General features: G+C 38.5%; 1 protein-coding gene across 2 annotated transcripts in view; it reads left to right on the top strand.

The window, feature by feature from the left end:
- Positions 1–20,314, top strand: part of hdc (histidine decarboxylase) — a 52,400-nt gene that overhangs the window by 8,701 nt on the left and 23,385 nt on the right. For both annotated transcript variants that reach the window (XM_056255794.1, XM_056255795.1), the window contains 4 exons: positions 6,801–6,941; positions 9,101–9,244; positions 9,534–9,600; positions 9,693–9,855. In XM_056255794.1, the coding sequence (XP_056111769.1) occupies positions 6,801–6,941; positions 9,101–9,244; positions 9,534–9,600; positions 9,693–9,855 (515 nt within the window). The remainder of the gene's footprint in view (positions 1–6,800; positions 6,942–9,100; positions 9,245–9,533; positions 9,601–9,692; positions 9,856–20,314) is intronic.

Here is a 20,314-nt window from a genome sequence, read left to right as displayed (position 1 = left end):
ATAAAAGTGCATCTGTCCATCATAAAAGTGCATCTATCCATCATAAAAGTGCATCTATCCATCATAAAAGTGCATCTGTCCATCTTAAAAGTGCATCTATCCATCATAAAAGTGCATCTATCCATCATAAAAGTGCATCTGTTCATCATAAAAGTGCATCTATCCATCATAAAAGTGCATCTGTCCATCATAAAAGTGCATCTATCCATCATAAAAGTGCATCTATCCATCATAAAAGTGCATCTGACATCATAAAAGTGCATCTGTCCATCATAAAAGTGCATCTGTCCATCATAAAAGTGCATCTGACATCATAAAAGTGCATCTATCCATCATAAAAGTGCATCTGTTCATCATAAAAGTGCATCTATCCATCATAAAAGTGCATCTGTCCATCATAAAAGTGCATCTATCCATCATAAAAGTGCAGCTATCCATCATAAAAGTGATTCTATCCATCATAAAAGTGATTCTATCCATCATAAAAGTGCATCTGTCCATCATAAAAGTGATTCTATCCATCATAAAAGTGCATCTGTCCATCATAAAAGTGATTCTATCCATCATAAAAGTGCATCTATCCATCATAAAAGTGATTCTATCCATCATAAAAGTGCAGCTATCCATCATAAAAGTGCATCTATCCATCATAAAAGTGCATCTGTCCATCATAAAAGTGATTCTATCCATCATAAAAGTGCATCTATCCATCATGAAAGTGCATCTATCCATCATAAAAGTGCATCTGTCCATCATAAAAGTGATTCTATCCATCATAAAAGTGATTCTATCCATCATAAAAGTGCATCTATCCATCATAAAAGTGATTCTATCCATCATAAAAGTGCATCTATCCATCATAAAAGTGCATCTATCCATCATAAAAGTGCATCTGTCCATCATAAAAGTGATTCTATCCATCATAAAAGTGCATCTATCCATCATAAAAGTGCATCTGTCCATCATAAAAGTGCATCTGTCCATCATAAAAGTGCATCTGTCCATCATAAAAGTGCATCTATCCATCATAAAAGTGCATCTGTCCATCATAAAAGTGCATCTGACATCATAAAAGTGCATCTGTCCATCATAAAAGTGCATCTATCCATCATAAAAGTGCATCTATCCATCATAAAAGTGCATCTGTCCATCATAAAAGTGCATCTGACATCATAAAAGTGCATCTGTCCATCATAAAAGTGCATCTGTCCATCATAAAAGTGCATCTATCCATCATAAAAGTGCATCTATCCATCATAAAAGTGCATCTGTCCATCATAAAAGTGCATCTATCCATCATAAAAGTGCATCTGTCCATCTTAAAAGTGCATCTATCCATCATAAAAGTGCATCTGTCCATCATAAAAGTGCATCTGACATCATAAAAGTGCATCTATCCATCATAAAAGTGCATCTGTTCATCATAAAAGTGCATCTATCCATCATAAAAGTGCATCTATCCATCATAAAAGTGCATCTGTCCATCATAAAAGTGCATCTATCCATCATAAAAGTGCAGCTATCCATCATAAAAGTGATTCTATCCATCATAAAAGTGATTCTATCCATCATAAAAGTGCATCTGTCCATCATAAAAGTGATTCTATCCATCATAAAAGTGCATCTGTCCATTTTTCTATCCATCATAAAAGTGATTCTATCCATCATAAAAGTGCATCTATCCATCATAAAAGTGCAGCTATCCATCATAAAAGTGCATCTGTCCATCATAAAAGTGATTCTATCCATCATAAAAGTGCAGCTATCCATCATAAAAGTGCATCTGTCCATCATAAAAGTGATTCTATCCATCATAAAAGTGCATCTATCCATCATAAAAGTGCATCTGTCCATCATAAAAGTGCATCTGTCCATCATAAAAGTGCATCTATCCATCATAAAAGTGATTCTATCCATCATAAAAGTGCATCTGTCCATCATAAAAGTGATTCTATCCATCATAAAAGTGCAACTATCCATCATAAAAGTTCATCTGTCCATCATAAAAGTGCATCTGTCCATCATAAAAGTGCATCTGACATCATAAAAGTGCATCTGTCCATCATAAAAGTGCATCTATCCATCATAAAAGTGCATCTATCCATCATAAAAGTGCATCTATCCATCATAAAAGTGCATCTGTCCATCATAAAAGTGCATCTATCCATCATAAAAGTGCATCTGTCCATCTTAAAAGTGCATCTATCCATCATAAAAGTGCATCTGTCCATCATAAAAGTGCATCTGACATCATAAAAGTGCATCTGTTCATCATAAAAGTGCATCTATCCATCATAAAAGTGCAACTATCCATCATAAAAGTTCATCTGTCCATCATAAAAGTGCATCTGTCCATCATAAAAGTGCATCTGACATCATAAAAGTGCATCTGTCCATCATAAAAGTGCATCTATCCATCATAAAAGTGCATCTATCCATCATAAAAGTGCATCTATCCATCATAAAAGTGCATCTGTCCATCATAAAAGTGCATCTATCCATCATAAAAGTGCATCTGTCCATCTTAAAAGTGCATCTATCCATCATAAAAGTGCATCTGTCCATCATAAAAGTGCATCTATCCATCATAAAAGTGCATCTGTCCATCATAAAAGTGCATCTATCCATCATAAAAGTGCATCTGTCCATCTTAAAAGTGCATCTATCCATCATAAAAGTGCATCTGTCCATCATAAAAGTGCATCTGACATCATAAAAGTGCATCTGTTCATCATAAAAGTGCATCTATCCATCATAAAAGTGCATCTGTCCATCATAAAAGTGCATCTATCCATCATAAAAGTGTAGCTATCCATCATAAAAGTGCATCTGTCCATCATAAAAGTGATTCTATCCATCATAAAAGTGCATCTGTCCATCATAAAAGTGATTCTATCCATCATAAAAGTGCATCTATCCATCATAAAAGTGATTCTATCCATCATAAAAGTGCATCTATCCATCATAAAAGTGATTCTATCCATCATAAAAGTGCATCTGTCCATCATAAAAGTGATTCTATCCATCATAAAAGTGATTCTATCCATCATAAAAGTGCAGCTATCCATCATAAAAGTGCATCTGTCCATTTTTCTATCCATCATAAAAGTGATTCTATCCATCATAAAAGTGCATCTATCCATCATAAAAGTGATTCTATCCATCATAAAAGTGCATCTATCCATCATAAAAGTGCATCTGTCCATCATAAAAGTGATTCTATCCATCATAAAAGTGCATCTGTCCATCATAAAAGTGCATCTATCCATCATAAAAGTGCATCTATCCATCATAAAAGTGCATCTGTCCATCATAAAAGTGCATCTGTCCATCATAAAAGTGCATCTGTCCATCATAAAAGTGATTCTATCCATCATAAAAGTGCCTCTCTCCATCATAAAAGTGCATCTGTCCATCATAAAAGTGCATCTGTCCATCATAAAAGTGATTCTATCCATCATAAAAGTGCAACTATCCATCATAAAAGTTCATCTGTCCATCATAAAAGTGCATCTGTCCATTTTTCTATCCATCATAAAAGTGATTCTATCCATCATAAAAGTGCATCTATCCATCATAAAAGTGATTCTATCCATCATAAAAGTGCATCTATCCATCATAAAAGTGCATCTGTCCATCATAAAAGTGCATCTATCCATCATAAAAGTGCATCTATCCATCATAAAAGTGCATCTGTCCATCTTAAAAGTGCATCTATCCATCATAAAAGTGCATCTGTCCATCATAAAAGTGCATCTGACATCATAAAAGTGCATCTATCCATCATAAAAGTGCATCTGTTCATCATAAAAGTGCATCTATCCATCATAAAAGTGCATCTGTCCATCATAAAAGTGCATCTATCCATCATAAAAGTGCATCTATCCATCATAAAAGTGATTCTATCCATCATAAAAGTGCATCTGTCCATCATAAAAGTGATTCTATCCATCATAAAAGTGCATCTGTCCATCATAAAAGTGATTCTATCCATCATAAAAGTGCATCTGTCCATCATAAAAGTGATTCTATCCATCATAAAAGTGCATCTATCCATCATAAAAGTGATTCTATCCATCATAAAAGTGCAGCTATCCATCATAAAAGTGCATCTGTCCATTTTTCTATCCATCATAAAAGTGATTCTATCCATCATAAAAGTGCATCTATCCATCATAAAAGTGATTCTATCCATCATAAAAGTGCATCTATCCATCATAAAAGTGCATCTATCCATCATAAAAGTGCATCTGTCCATCATAAAAGTGATTCTATCCATCATAAAAGTGCATCTATCCATCATAAAAGTGCATCTGTCCATCATAAAAGTGCATCTGTCCATCATAAAAGTGCATCTGTCCATCATAAAAGTGCATCTATCCATCATAAAAGTGCATCTGTCCATCATAAAAGTGCATCTGTCCATCATAAAAGTGCATCTGACATCATAAAAGTGCATCTGTCCATCATAAAAGTTCATCTGTCCATCATAAAAGTGCATCTGTCCATTTTTCTATCCATCATAAAAGTGCATCTATCCATCATAAAAGTGCATCTGTCCATCATAAAAGTGCATCTGACATCATAAAAGTGCATCTGTCCATCATAAAAGTTCATCTGTCCATCATAAAAGTGCATCTGTCCATTTTTCTATCCATCATAAAAGTGATTCTATCCATCATAAAAGTGCATCTATCCATTATAAAAGTGATTCTATCCATCATAAAAGTGCATCTATCCATCATAAAAGTGATTCTATCCATCATAAAAGTGCATCTATCCATCATAAAAGTGCATCTATCCATCATAAAAGTGCATCTGTCCATCATAAAAGTGATTCTATCCATCATAAAAGTGCATCTATCCATCATAAAAGTGCATCTGTCCATCATAAAAGTGCATCTGTCCATCATAAAAGTGCATCTGTCCATCATAAAAGTGCATCTATCCATCATAAAAGTGCATCTGTCCATCATAAAAGTGCATCTGTCCATCATAAAAGTGCATCTGACATCATAAAAGTGCATCTGTCCATCATAAAAGTTCATCTGTCCATCATAAAAGTGCATCTGTCCATTTTTCTATCCATCATAAAAGTGCATCTATCCATCATAAAAGTGCATCTGTCCATCATAAAAGTGCATCTGACATCATAAAAGTGCATCTGTCCATCATAAAAGTTCATCTGTCCATCATAAAAGTGCATCTGTCCATTTTTCTATCCATCATAAAAGTGATTCTATCCATCATAAAAGTGCATCTATCCATTATAAAAGTGATTCTATCCATCATAAAAGTGCATCTATCCATCATAAAAGTGCATCTATCCATCATAAAAGTGTTTCTGTCCATCATAAAAGTGATTCTATCCATCATAAAAGTGCATCTATCCATCATAAAAGTGCATCTATCCATCATAAAAGTGCATCTGTCCATCATAAAAGTGCATCTGTCCATCATAAAAGTGCATCTGTCCATCATAAAAGTGATTCTATCCATCATAAAAGTGCATCTATCCATCATAAAAGTGCATCTGTCCATCATAAAAGTGCATCTGTCCATCATAAAAGTGATTCTATCCATCATAAAAGTGCATCTGTCCATCATAAAAGTGATTCTATCCATCATAAAAGTGCATCTATCCATCATAAAAGTGATTATATCCATCATAAAAGTGCAGCTATCCATCATAAAAGTGCATCTGTCCATCATAAAAGTGCATCTGTCCATCATAAAAGTGCATCTGTCCATCATAAAAGTGATTCTATCCATCATAAAAGTGCAACTATCCATCATAAAAGTGCAACTATCCATCATAAAAGTTCATCTGTCCATCATAAAAGTGCATCTGTCCATCATAAAAGTGCATCTGTCTATTTTTCTATCCATCATAAAAGTGCAACTATCCATCATAAAAGTTCATCTGTCCATCATAAAAGTGCATCTGTCCATCATAAAAGTGCATCTATCCATCATAAAAGTGATTCTATCCATCATAAAAGTGCATCTATCCATCATAAAAGTGATTCTATCCATCATAAAAGTGCATCTGTCTATTTTTCTATCCATCATAAAAGTGCAACTATCCATCATAAAAGTTCATCTGTCCATCATAAAAGTGCATCTATCCATCATAAAAGTGCATCTGTCTATTTTTCTATCCATCATAAAAGTGCAACTATCCATCATAAAAGTTCATCTGTCCATCATAAAAGTGCATCTGTCCATCATAAAAGTGCATCTATCCATCATAAAAGTGATTCTATCCATCATAAAAGTACATCTATCCATCATAAAAGTGATTCTATCCATCATAAAAGTGCATCTGTCTATTTTTCTATCCATCATAAAAGTGCAACTATCCATCATAAAAGTTCATCTGTCCATCATAAAAGTGCAACTATCCATCATAAAAGTTCATCTGTCCATCATAAAAGTGCATCTGTCCATCATAAAAGTGCATCTTTCCATCATAAAAGTGAATCTATCCATCATAAAAGTGCATCTATCCATCATAAAAGTGATTCTATTCATCATACAAGTGCATCTGTCCATCATAAAAGTGCATCTGTCCATCATAAAAGTGCATCTGTCCATCATAAAAGTGCATCTGTCCATCATAAAAGTGCATCTATCCATCATAAAAGTGATTCTATCCATCATAAAAGTGCATCTGTCCATCATAAAAGTGATTCTATCCATCATAAAAGTGCAACTATCCATCATAAAAGTTCATCTGTCCATCATAAAAGTGGATCCTAACCGTACGGTCATCAGTGTGTGTGTGTGTGTGTGTATAGAGTACGGTCAGTGAGTGTACGCTGGTCGCTCTGCTCGCCGCCAGGAAGGACCGGATCCTGCAGATGAAGAGCGACTTCACACACGCCGACACCGACGAATCCGTGCTGAACGCCAGACTCATCGCGTACGCCTCCGATCAGGTGATGAGGATGATGATGATGATGATGATGAACGCTGGTGTGGGTTATGATGAGGATGATGAAGATGATGATGATGAACGCTGGTGTGGGTTATAATGAGGATGATGAAGATAATGAGGATGATGATGATGAACGCTGGTGTGGGTTATAATGAGGATGATGAAGATGATGATGAGGATGATGATGATGATGAACGCTGGTGTGGGTTATGATGAGGATGATGAAGATGATCATGATGAACGCTGGTGTGGGTTATAATGAGGATGATGAAGATGATGATGATGATGAACGCTGGTGTGGGTTATAATGAGGATGATGAAGATGATGATGATGAACGCTGGTGTGGGTTATGATGAGGATGATGAAGATGATGATGATGAACACTGGTGTGGGTTATGATGAGGATGATGAAGATGATGATGATGATGAACGCTGGTGTGGGTTATGATGAGGATGATGATGATGATGAAGATGATGAGGATGATGATGATGAACGGTGGTGTGGGTTATGATGAGGATGATGAAGATGATGAGGATGATGATGAACGCTGGTGTGGGTTATAATGAGGATGATGATGAGGATGATGATGATGATGATGAAGATGATGATGAACACTGGTGTGGGTTATAATGAGGAAGATGATGATGATGAAGATGATGAGGATGTTGATGGGGATGATGATGATGATGAAGAAGATGATGATGACGATGAACGCTGGTGTGGGTTATGATGAGGATGATGAAGATGATGATGATGAAGATGTTGATGATGAGGATGTTGATGGGGATGATGATGAACGCTGGTGTGGGTTATAATGAGGATGATGATGAAGAAGATGATGATGATGAGGATGAGGATGATGATGATGAACGCTGGTGTGGGTTATGATGAGGATGATGAAGATGATGATGAGGATAATGAAGATGATGAGGATGATGATGAACACTGGTGTGGGTTATAATGAGGATGATGATGAGGATGATGATGATGATGAAGATGTTGATGATGAGGATGTTGATGGGGATGATGATGAACGCTGGTGTGGGTTATGATGAGGATGATGAAGATGATGAAGATGATGATGAGGATAATGAAGATGATGAGGATGATGATGAACACTGGTGTGGGTTATAATGAGGAAGATGATGATGATGAGGATGTTGATGGGGATGATGATGATGATGAAGAAGATGATGATGATGACGATGAACGCTGGTGTGGGTTATGATGAGGATGATGAAGATGATGATGATGATGATTAGGATGATGATGAACGCTGGTGTGGGTTATAATGAGGATGATGATGAGGATGATGATGATGAAGATGTTGATGATGAGGATGTTGATGGGGATGATGATGAACGCTGGTGTGGGTTATGATGAGGATGATGAAGATGATGATGATGATGATGATGAGGATGTTGACGGGGATGATGAAGATGATGAGGATGATGATGATGATGATGATGATGAACACTGGTGTGGGTTATGACGAGGATGATGATGATGAGGATGATGATGATGATGAGGATGTTGACGGGGATGATGAAGATGATGTTCACGGGGATGATGATGAACACTGGTGTGGGTTATAATGAGGATGATGATGAAGATGATGATGATGATGATGAGGATGATGATGATGATGAAGATGAAGATGATGATGATGATGAGGATGATGACGGGGATGATGATGAAGATGATGATGATGATGATGATGATGATGACGGGGATGATGATTAAGATGATGATGATGATGATGATGACGGGGATGATGATGAACACTGGTGTGGGTTATAATGAGGATGATGATGAAGATGATGACGAAGATGATGATGATGATGATGATGATGATGATGATGATGATGAGGATGATGATGATGATGATGATGATGATGATGATGATGAGGATGTTGACGGGGATGATGAAGATGATGATGATGATGATGATGAAGATGATGATGATGATGATGATGATGATGATGACGGGGATGATGATGATGATGATGATGACGGGGATGATGATGAACACTGGTGTGGGTTATAATGAGGATGATGATGAAGATGATGATGATGATGTTGACGAGGATGATGATGAACGCTGGTGTGGGTTATGATGATGATTGATCTCTCTGTGTGTGTGTGTGTGTGTGTGAAGGCTCACTCGTCAGTGGAGAAGGCTGGTTTGATCGCTCTGCTGAAGATCAGGTTTCTAGAGACTGACGAGGCGTTTTCTCTGCGTGGAGAAACTCTTCAGCGCGCCGTCGAGGAGGACCGGAGGAGAGGCTTCGTTCCTGTGATGGTGACGCAACACACACTGATGAATAATTAACGCTCTGGTGCTGTTCAGTCATTTTTTCCATGAAAGTGAATAAACTGATTATTAATACAGCGTAAATATAATTTAGTATAAAAAATCCCCTAAAAATACAAATATTAAATAAAAAATATTATCAAACTAAAATATAGTACATTAATTTCATTAACAACAAAAAGAAAAGAAATGTGTTCCTTTTTGACCGACACGCGAAGAGCAGCGGCTGTTTAACGCGAAGTGACTGTGTGTGTGTGTGTGTGTGTGTGTCCTGCAGCTCTGTGCGACGCTCGGCTCCACCGGTGTGTGTTCCTTTGACCGTCTGGATGAACTCGGCCCCGTGTGTAAGTCCCCCATGACCCATGAACATCAGCGTGTGTAACTGCATGTGTGTGAGTGTGTCAGTGACGGTGTGTGTGTGTGTGTGTGTGCGCAGGTGCGCGCGAGGGTCTCTGGCTGCACGTGGACGCGGCGTACGCTGGATCTGCCCTCATCTGTCCTGAACTGCGCTATTTTCTCAACGGGATCGAGTTTGCAGATTCTTTCGTCTTCAACCCATCGAAGTGGATGATGGTTCATTTCGACTGTACAGCATTTTGGTGAGAGACACATTATTTCCTTTTATATTTTCCAGTTAGGAATTATAGACTCAACGAAAGAATTTACACCTAATTTACACATGAAAAGAGTCTCTTCTGCTCACCAAGGCTGCGTTTTACATTGTTACAGTAAACAGTGTAATATTAGGCCTACTCCAGTGTAAATCATCTGTTCTCTATGTGAATATACAGTAAAGTGTAATTTATTCCTGTGATCAAAGCTGATTTTCAGCATCATTACTCCAGTCTTCAGTGTCACATGATCCTTCAGAAATCACTCTAATATGAGGATCTGATGCTCGAGAAACATTTATGATTATTATCAACGTTGAAAGCATTTTGTGGAAACTGTCTTACAGTTTTTGTTTTTCAGGATTCTTTGATGAACAGAAAGTTCAAAAGAGCAGAATTTATTTGAAATAGAACATTATAAATGTCTTTACTGTCACTTTAAATCAGTTGAATGTGTCTGTAATGAATAAAAGCATTAATGAATGTTGTGAAGCCTGTGTTTGTGAAGAGTGTGTTTGTGAAGAGTGTGTTTGTGAAGAGTGTGTTTGTGAAGAGTGTGTTTGTGAAGAGTGTGTTTGTGAAGAGTGTGTTTGTGAAGAGTGTGTTTGTGAAGAGTGTGTTTGTGAAGAGTGTGTTTGTGAAGAGTGTGTTTGTGAAGAGTGTGTTTGTGAAGAGTGTGTTTGTGAAGACTGTGTTTGTGAAGAGTGTGTTTGTGAAGAGTGTGTTTGTGAAGAGTGTGTTTGTGAAGACTGTGTTTGTAAAGAGTGTGTTTGTGAAGACTGTGTTTGTGAAGACTGTGTTTGTGAAGAGTGTGTTTGTGAAGAGTGTGTTTGTGAAGACTGTGTTTGTGAAGAGTGTGTTTGTGAAGAGTGTGTTTGTGAAGAGTGTGTTTGTGAAGAGTGTGTTTGTGAAGATTGTGTTTGTGAAGAGTGTGTTTGTGAAGACTGTGTTTGTGAAGACTGTGTTTGTGAAGAGTGTGTTTGTGAAGAGTGTGTTTGTGAAGACTGTGTTTGTGAAGACTGTGTTTGTGAAGAGTGTGTTTGTGAAGAGTGTGTTTGTGAAGACTGTGTTTGTGAAGAGTGTGTTTGTGAAGAGTGTGTTTGTGAAGACTGTGTTTGTGAAGAGTGTGTTTGTGAAGAGTGTGTTTGTGAAGAGTGTGTTTGTGAAGATTGTGTTTGTGAAGAGTGTGTTTGTGAAGAGTGTTTGTGAAGAGTGTGTTTGTGAAGAGTGTGTTTGTGAAGAGTGTGTTTGTGAAGAGTGTGTTTGTGAAGAGTGTGTTTGTGAAGAGTGTGTTTGTGAAGAGTGTTTGTGAAGATTGTGTTTGTAAAGAGTGTGTTTGTGAAGATTGTGTTTGTAAAGAGTGTGTTTGTGAAGAGTGTGTTTGTGAAGATTGTGTTTGTGAAGAGTGTGTTTGTGAAGAGTGTGTTTGTGAAGAGTGTGTTTGTGAAGAGTGTGTTTTTGAAGAGTGTGTTTGTGAAGAGTGTGTTTGTGAAGAGTGTGTTTGTGAAGACTGTGTTTGTGAAGAGTGTGTTTGTGAAGAGTGTGTTTGTGAAGAGTGTTTGTGAAGAGTGTGTTTGTGAAGATTGTGTTTGTGAAGAGTGTGTTTGTGAAGAGTGTGTTTGTGAAGAGTGTGTTTGTGAAGAGTGTTTGTGAAGATTGTGTTTGTAAAGAGTGTGTTTGTGAAGATTGTGTTTGTAAAGAGTGTGTTTGTGAAGAGTGTGTTTGTGAAGATTGTGTTTGTGAAGAGTGTGTTTGTGAAGAGTGTGTTTGTGAAGAGTGTGTTTTTGAAGAGTGTGTTTGTGAAGAGTGTGTTTGTGAAGAGTGTGTTTGTGAAGACTGTGTTTGTGAAGAGTGTGTTTGTGAAGAGTGTGTTTGTGAAGAGTGTGTTTGTGAAGAGTGTGTTTGTGAAGATTGTGTTTGTGAAGAGTGTGTTTGTGAAGATTGTGTTTGTAAAGAGTGTGTTTGTGAAGAGTGTGTTTGTGAAGAGTGTGTTTGTGAAGAGTGTGTTTGTGAAGAGTGTGTTTGTGAAGAGTGTGTTTGTGAAGAGTGTGTTTGTGAAGAGTGTGTTTGTGAAGAGTGTGTTTGTGAAGAGTGTTTGTGAAGAGTGTGTTTGTGAAGATTGTGTTTGTAAAGAGTGTGTTTGTGAAGATTGTGTTTGTAAAGAGTGTGTTTGTGAAGAGTGTGTTTGTGAAGATTGTGTTTGTGAAGAGTTTGTTTGTGAAGAGTGTGTTTGTGAAGAGTGTGTTTGTGAAGAGTGTGTTTGTGAAGAGTGTGTTTGTGAAGAGTGTGTTTGTGAAGAGTGTGTTTGTGAAGATTGTGTTTGTGAAGAGTGTGTTTGTGAAGAGTGTGTTTGTGAAGAGAGTGTTTGTGAAGAGAGTGTTTGTGAAGAGTGTGTTTGTGAAGAGTGTGTTTGTGAAGACTGTGTTTGTGAAGAGTGTGTTTGTGAAGATTGTGTTTGTGAAGAGTGTGTTTGTGAAGAGTGTGTTTGTGAAGAGTGTGTTTGTGAAGATTGTGTTTGTGAAGACTGTGTTTGTGAAGAGTCTGTTTGTGAAGAGTGTGTTTGTGAAGATTGTGTTTGTGAAGAGTGTGTTTGTGAAGAGTGTGTTTGTGAAGAGTGTGTTTGTGAAGAGTGTGTTTGTGAAGAGTGTGTTTGTGAAGAGTGTGTTTGTGAAGAGTGTGTTTGTGAAGACTGTGTTTGTGAAGAGTGTGTTTGTGACGAGTGTGTTTGTGAAGACTGTGTTTGTGAAGACTGTGTTTGTGAAGAGTGTGTTTGTGAAGACTGTGTTTGTGAAGAGTGTGTTTGTGAAGACTGTGTTTGTGAAGAGTGTGTTTGTGAAGAGTGTGTTTGTGAAGAGTGTGTTTGTGAAGAGTGTGTTTGTGAAGATTGTGTTTGTGAAGACTGTGTTTGTGAAGAGTGTGTTTGTGAAGACTGTGTTTGTGAAGAGTGTGTTTGTGAAGAGTGTGTTTGTGAAGAGTGTGTTTGTGAAGACTGTGTTTGTGAAGAGTGTGTTTGTGAAGAGTGTGTTTGTGAAGAGTGTGTTTGTGAAGATTGTGTTTGTGAAGAGTGTGTTTGTGAAGAGTGTTTGTGAAGAGTGTGTTTGTGAAGAGTGTGTTTGTGAAGAGTGTGTTTGTGAAGAGTGTGTTTGTGAAGAGTGTGTTTGTGAAGAGTGTGTTTGTGAAGAGTGTTTGTGAAGATTGTGTTTGTAAAGAGTGTGTTTGTGAAGATTGTGTTTGTAAAGAGTGTGTTTGTGAAGAGTGTGTTTGTGAAGATTGTGTTTGTGAAGAGTGTGTTTGTGAAGAGTGTGTTTGTGAAGAGTGTGTTTGTGAAGAGTGTGTTTTTGAAGAGTGTGTTTGTGAAGAGTGTGTTTGTGAAGAGTGTGTTTGTGAAGACTGTGTTTGTGAAGAGTGTGTTTGTGAAGAGTGTGTTTGTGAAGAGTGTTTGTGAAGAGTGTGTTTGTGAAGATTGTGTTTGTGAAGAGTGTGTTTGTGAAGAGTGTGTTTGTGAAGAGTGTGTTTGTGAAGAGTGTTTGTGAAGATTGTGTTTGTAAAGAGTGTGTTTGTGAAGATTGTGTTTGTAAAGAGTGTGTTTGTGAAGAGTGTGTTTGTGAAGATTGTGTTTGTGAAGAGTGTGTTTGTGAAGAGTGTGTTTGTGAAGAGTGTGTTTTTGAAGAGTGTGTTTGTGAAGAGTGTGTTTGTGAAGAGTGTGTTTGTGAAGACTGTGTTTGTGAAGAGTGTGTTTGTGAAGAGTGTGTTTGTGAAGAGTGTGTTTGTGAAGAGTGTGTTTGTGAAGATTGTGTTTGTGAAGAGTGTGTTTGTGAAGATTGTGTTTGTAAAGAGTGTGTTTGTGAAGAGTGTGTTTGTGAAGAGTGTGTTTGTGAAGAGTGTGTTTGTGAAGAGTGTGTTTGTGAAGATTGTGTTTGTAAAGAGTGTGTTTGTGAAGAGTGTGTTTGTGAAGAGTGTGTTTGTGAAGAGTGTGTTTGTGAAGAGTGTGTTTGTGAAGAGTGTTTGTGAAGAGTGTGTTTGTGAAGATTGTGTTTGTAAAGAGTGTGTTTGTGAAGATTGTGTTTGTAAAGAGTGTGTTTGTGAAGAGTGTGTTTGTGAAGATTGTGTTTGTGAAGAGTTTGTTTGTGAAGAGTGTGTTTGTGAAGAGTGTGTTTGTGAAGAGTGTGTTTGTGAAGAGTGTGTTTGTGAAGAGTGTGTTTGTGAAGAGTGTGTTTGTGAAGATTGTGTTTGTGAAGAGTGTGTTTGTGAAGAGTGTGTTTGTGAAGAGAGTGTTTGTGAAGAGTGTGTTTGTGAAGAGTGTGTTTGTGAAGACTGTGTTTGTGAAGAGTGTGTTTGTGAAGATTGTGTTTGTGAAGAGTGTGTTTGTGAAGAGTGTGTTTGTGAAGAGTGTGTTTGTGAAGATTGTGTTTGTGAAGACTGTGTTTGTGAAGAGTCTGTTTGTGAAGAGTGTGTTTGTGAAGATTGTGTTTGTGAAGAGTGTGTTTGTGAAGAGTGTGTTTGTGAAGAGTGTGTTTGTGAAGAGTGTGTTTGTGAAGAGTGTGTTTGTGAAGAGTGTGTTTGTGAAGAGTGTGTTTGTGAAGAGTGTGTTTGTGAAGACTGTGTTTGTGAAGAGTGTGTTTGTGACGAGTGTGTTTGTGAAGACTGTGTTTGTGAAGACTGTGTTTGTGAAGAGTGTGTTTGTGAAGACTGTGTTTGTGAAGAGTGTGTTTGTGAAGACTGTGTTTGTGAAGAGTGTGTTTGTGAAGAGTGTGTTTGTGAAGAGTGTGTTTGTGAAGAGTGTGTTTGTGAAGATTGTGTTTGTGAAGACTGTGTTTGTGAAGAGTGTGTTTGTGAAGACTGTGTTTGTGAAGAGTGTGTTTGTGAAGAGTGTGTTTGTGAAGAGTGTGTTTGTGAAGACTGTGTTTGTGAAGAGTGTGTTTGTGAAGACTGTGTTTGTGAAGAGTGTGTTTGTGACGAGTGTGTTTGTGAAGACTGTGTTTGTGAAGAGTGTGTTTGTGAAGAGTGTGTTTGTGAAGAGTGTGTTTGTGAAGAGTGTGTTTGTGAAGATTGTGTTTGTAAAGAGTGTGTTTGTGAAGATTGTGTTTGTAAAGAGTGTGTTTGTGAAGAGTGTGTTTGTGAAGATTGTGTTTGTGAAGAGTGTGTTTGTGAAGAGTGTGTTTGTGAAGAGTGTGTTTGTGAAGAGTGTGTTTGTGAAGAGTGTGTTTGTGAAGAGTGTGTTTGTGAAGAGTGTGTTTGTGAAGAGTGTGTTTGTGAAGAGTGTGTTTGTGAAGAGTGTGTTTGTGAAGACTGTGTTTGTGAAGACTGTGTTTGTGAAGAGTGTGTTTGTGAAGAGTGTGTTTGTGAAGACTGTGTTTGTGAAGAGTGTGTTTGTGAAGACTGTGTTTGTGAAGACTGTGTTTGTGAAGAGTGTGTTTGTGAAGAGTGTGTTTGTGAAGAGTGTTTGTGAAGATTGTGTTTGTGAAGATTGTGTTTGTGAAGAGTGTGTTTGTGAAGAGTGTTTGTGAAGATTGTGTTTGTGAAGATTGTGTTTGTGAAGATTGTGTTTGTGAAGACTGTGTTTGTGAAGAGTGTGTTTGTGAAGAGTGTGTTTGTGAAGACTGTGTTTGTGAAGAGTGTGTTTGTGAAGACTGTGTTTGTGAAGACTGTGTTTGTGAAGAGTGTGTTTGTGAAGAGTGTGTTTGTGAAGAGTGTTTGTGAAGATTGTGTTTGTGAAGAGTGTGTTTGTGAAGAGTGTGTTTGTGAAGAGTGTTTGTGAAGATTGTGTTTGTGAAGATTGTGTTTGTGAAGATTGTGTTTGTGAAGACTGTGTTTGTGAAGAGTGTGTTTGTGAAGAGTGTGTTTGTGAAGATTGTGTTTGTGAAGAGTGTTTGTGAAGATTGTGTTTGTGAAGAGTGTTTGTGAAGAGTGTGTTTTTTGAAGAGTGTGTTTGTGAAGAGTGTTTGTGAAGATTGTGTTTGTGAAGATTGTGTTTGTGAAGAGTGTGTTTGTGAAGAGTGTGTTTGTGAAGAGTGTGTTTGTGAAGAGTGTTTGTGAAGACTGTGTTTGTGAAGAGTGTGTTTGTGAAGAGTGTGTTTGTGAAGAGTGTGTTTGTGAAGACTGTGTTTGTGAAGAGTGTTTGTGGAGATTGTGTTTGTGAAGATTGTGTTTGTGAAGAGTGTTTGTGAAGAGTGTGTTTGTGAAGAGTGTTTGTGAAGAGTGTGTTTGTGAAGAGTGTGTTTGTGAAGAGTGTGTTTGTGAAGATTGTGTTTGTGAAGATTGTGTTTGTGAAGACTGTTTGTGAAGAGTGTGTTTGTGAAGAGTGTGTTTGTGAAGAGTGTGTTTGTGAAGAGTGTGTTTGTGAAGAGTGTGTTTGTGAAGACTGTGTTTGTGAAGACTGTGTTTGTGAAGAGTGTGTTTGTGAAGACTGTGTTTGTGAAGACTGTGTTTGTGAAGAGTGTGTTTGTGAAGAGTGTTTGTGAAGACTGTGTTTGTGAAGAGTGTGTTTGTGAAGAGTGTGTTTGTGAAGAGTGTGTTTGTGAAGAGTGTTTGTGAAGACTGTGTTTGTGAAGAGTGTGTTTGTGAAGAGTGTGTTTGTGAAGAGTGTTTGTGAAGATTGTGTTTGTGAAGATTGTGTTTGTGAAGAGTGTGTTTGTGAAGAGTGTGTTTGTGAAGATTGTGTTTGTGAAGATTGTGTTTGTGAAGACTGTGTTTGTGAAGACTGTTTGTGAAGAGTGTGTTTGTGAAGAGTGTTTGTGAAGAGTGTGTTTGTGAAGAGTGTGTTTGTGAAGAGTGTGTTTGTGAAGACTGTGTTTGTGAAGAGTGTGTTTGTGAAGAGTGTGTTTGTGAAGACTGTGTTTGTGAAGAGTGTTTGTGAAGACTGTGTTTGTGAAGAGTGTGTTTGTGAAGAGTGTGTTTGTGAAGAGTGTTTGTGAAGATTGTGTTTGTGAAGATTGTGTTTGTGAAGACTGTGTTTGTGAAGACTGTTTGTGAAGAGTGTGTTTGTGAAGAGTGTTTGTGAAGAGTGTGTTTGTGAAGAGTGTGTTTGTGAAGAGTGTGTTTGTGAAGAGTGTGTTTGTGAAGAGTGTGTTTGTGAAGACTGTGTTTGTGAAGAGTGTTTGTGAAGACTGTGTTTGTGAAGAGTGTGTTTGTGAAGAGTGTTTGTGAAGAGTGTTTGTGAAGATTGTGTTTGTGAAGATTGTGTTTGTGAAGAGTGTTTGTGAAGAGTGTGTTTGTGAAGAGTGTTTGTGAAGAGTGTGTTTGTGAAGAGTGTGTTTGTGAAGAGTGTGTTTGTGAAGATTGTGTTTGTGAAGATTGTGTTTGTGAAGACTGTGTTTGTGAAGACTGTTTGTGAAGAGTGTGTTTGTGAAGAGTGTGTTTGTGAAGAGTGTGTTTGTGAAGAGTGTGTTTGTGAAGACTGTGTTTGTGAAGACTGTGTTTGTGAAGACTGTGTTTGTGAAGAGTGTGTTTGTGAAGACTGTGTTTGTGAAGACTGTGTTTGTGAAGAGTGTGTTTGTGAAGAGTGTGTTTGTGAAGATTGTGTTTGTGAAGATTGTGTTTGTGAAGAGTGTTTGTGAAGAGTGTGTTTGTGAAGAGTGTTTGTGAAGACTGTGTTTGTGAAGACTGTGTTTGTGAAGAGTGTTTGTGAAGACTGTGTTTGTGAAGACTGTGTTTGTGAAGAGTGTGTTTGTGAAGAGTGTGTTTGTGAAGATTGTGTTTGTGAAGATTGTGTTTGTGAAGAGTGTTTGTGAAGAGTGTGTTTGTGAAGACTGTGTTTGTGAAGACTGTGTTTGTGAAGAGTGTGTTTGTGAAGAGTGTGTTTGTGAAGAGTGTGTTTGTGAAGATTGTGTTTGTGAAGATTGTGTTTGTGAAGAGTGTTTGTGAAGAGTATGTTTGTGAAGAGTGTTTGTGAAGATTGTGTTTGTGAAGACTGTGTTTGTGAAGAGTGTGTTTGTGAAGACTGTGTTTGTGAAGACTGTGTTTGTGAAGACTGTGTTTGTGAAGACTGTGTTTGTGAAGAGTGTTTGTGAAGAGTGTGTTTGTGAAGAGTGTTTGTGAAGATTGTGTTTGTGAAGACTGTGTTTGTGAAGAGTGTGTTTGTGAAGACTGTGTTTGTGAAGACTGTGTTTGTGAAGAGTGTGTTTGTGAAGAGTGTGTTTGTGAAGAGTGTTTGTGAAGCCTGTGTTTGTGAAGAGTGTGTTTGTGAAGAGTGTGTTTGTGAAGACTGTGTTTGTGAAGACTGTGTTTGTGAAGACTGTTTGTGAAGAGTGTGTTTGTGAAGAGTGTGTTTGTGAAGAGTGTGTTTGTGAAGAGTGTGTTTGTGAAGAGTGTGTTTGTGAAGAGTGTGTTTGCGAAGAGTGTGTTTGCGAAGACTGTGTTTGTGAAGAGTGTGTTTGTGAAGAGTGTTTGTGAAGAGTGTTTGTGAAGAGTGTTTGTGAAGAGTGTTTGTGAAGAGTGTGTTTGTGAAGAGTGTTTGTGAAGAGTGTTTGTGAAGAGTGTTTGTGAAGAGTGTGTTTGTGAAGAGTGTTTGTGAAGAGTGTGTTTGTGAAGAGTGTGTTTGTGAAGAGTGTGTTTGTAAAGAGTGTGTTTGTGAAGAGTGTTTGTTGTAATGTCTGTTGATATCCTTTACAGGCATTTAATAATACTTAGAAGACAACAACACGTGAGTTCTCTCTGTGTCCGGTTTATTCACATGTTAGCTTGAACAACAACAACAGCAACATCCGGTATATCTCTTCTTCGGCACTCTCTGACCTCGGCTAGAACAATGACACCTCTAGGTCACTACCTGTCATTACATCTCCCCCTCAAAGATATTGCCCTTCTTGGTTAACATGAACTGTTATTATACTGTTAGCAACAACACTTCTCTCTCTTAACAATCTTTCTTGTTGTAAACTCAACTGTCTTGTTAACTTCTAACCCCAATGGTGGCTAATAAAAATAACCCTTCCACCTGTTCATACTTTTGCAAACAACATTTTCTGAAACACAAAACAGCAGTAAATTAACCTTTTTTTATTTTTTTTTATAACCTCTCAGACCCCCCCCCCCCCCCCCCACCCCTTTTCAGATCTATACAATCAAGAGTCCATAATCACCAGTCCAGTTTGTCTGGGGCTTTGCTCACTCAACGAGTGAAGGTTACAGTCCCTTGTGTGGGTGTGGGAGTGTTTTGTGTCTCAGTACCGTGTGTGCCCTCAGTGTTCCTGACTTCAGGAGCAATCTGGTCCGGGCTTTCACTGACAGGTGTGATCGGTTTGGGTGTGGACTGCAGGTGGCGTCGGTTCCTCCTATAGCGCTCTCCCTGTGCTGTCTCCACGATATAGGACCTTGGAGTAGAGCTGGAGCTGTGAACGACAGCAGGCATTGTCCACTGTTTCTGTCCATCCAACTTTGTTAGCACCGGGTCCCCCAGGCTCAAGGGGGGTAGGACCCTTACTCCATTCCTGCGGTTATAGTAATAGGCTTGCCTTTGCTTGGCTGCAGCGTCAGCCTGTCTGATCACATCTTCATTTGGCCAGTTTGGTTTCAGATTGTCCTGCAGGGTGGGCAAGGTGGTCCTGATTTTCCTGCCCATCAGCAGTTCTGCTGGACTGACTCCTGTCGAAGAGGTGGATGTGGCTCTGTACGCCATCAGGGCAAGGAGGGGGTCCTCCTGTCTCAGTATAGACTTCGCTACCTGAACTGCCCTCTCTGCCTGTCCATTACTTTGAGGGTAGTGTGGGCTGGAAGTAACATGAGCAAAATCATATTTCTCGCTAAACTCCCTCATCTCTGCTGAAGATAGCTGGGGCCCATTGTCACTCACCATCACTTCAGGGATGCCGAAACGTGCGAATGTGGCTTTCAGCTTAGCTACAACCTGGCTGGTAGTAGTTGTAGGCAGATTCAACATCTCCAGATATCTAGAGTAATAATCCGATACTATTAAGTAGTTTTGCTTCTTAAACTCACACAGATCTATACCAACTTTCTGCCATGGCCTAGATGGGAGCTCGCTGGGCATTAATGGCTCCTTCTTCTGTGTGTTTCTGTTCTCTCTACAAAATGCACACTGCTGTACTGTTTTTTCAATCTCACCAGACATTCCAGGCCACCATACGGATTGGTAAGCTCTTTCTCTGCACTTTACCAGGCCTTGATGTCCGTCATGGATTCTCTCTAAGATGGCCTTCCTCTTTTCTGTGGGAATGACAATGCGGTTGCCTCTAATGACCAAGCCATCTATTTCAGATAGTTCTCCTCTCATTTGGTAGAAGTCCTTGACTACCTCAGGTACCTTTCCAACATAATCAGGCCACCCATTCCTGATGAAGCCTATGACTGTCTGGAGCTGTCTATCATATTCAGTGTGCTGTCTAAGCTCCGCCATCCGATGTGGTGTGGCCGGGACCTGACTCATGACAGCCTCGATGTGAGCCGCCACCTCCTCATGACAGACCCCATCCCCAAAACATTGCTCTGG

The sequence above is a fragment of the Rhinichthys klamathensis genome, unplaced genomic scaffold (assembly GCF_029890125.1).
Source record: "Rhinichthys klamathensis goyatoka isolate OS25496 unplaced genomic scaffold, OSU_Roscu_1.1 h1tg000122l_1, whole genome shotgun sequence".
In the NCBI taxonomy this organism is placed as follows: domain Eukaryota; kingdom Metazoa; phylum Chordata; class Actinopteri; order Cypriniformes; family Leuciscidae; genus Rhinichthys; species Rhinichthys klamathensis.
Note: the sequence above shows the minus strand (reverse complement) of the source record. Positions and strands in the feature narration are given on the sequence as shown.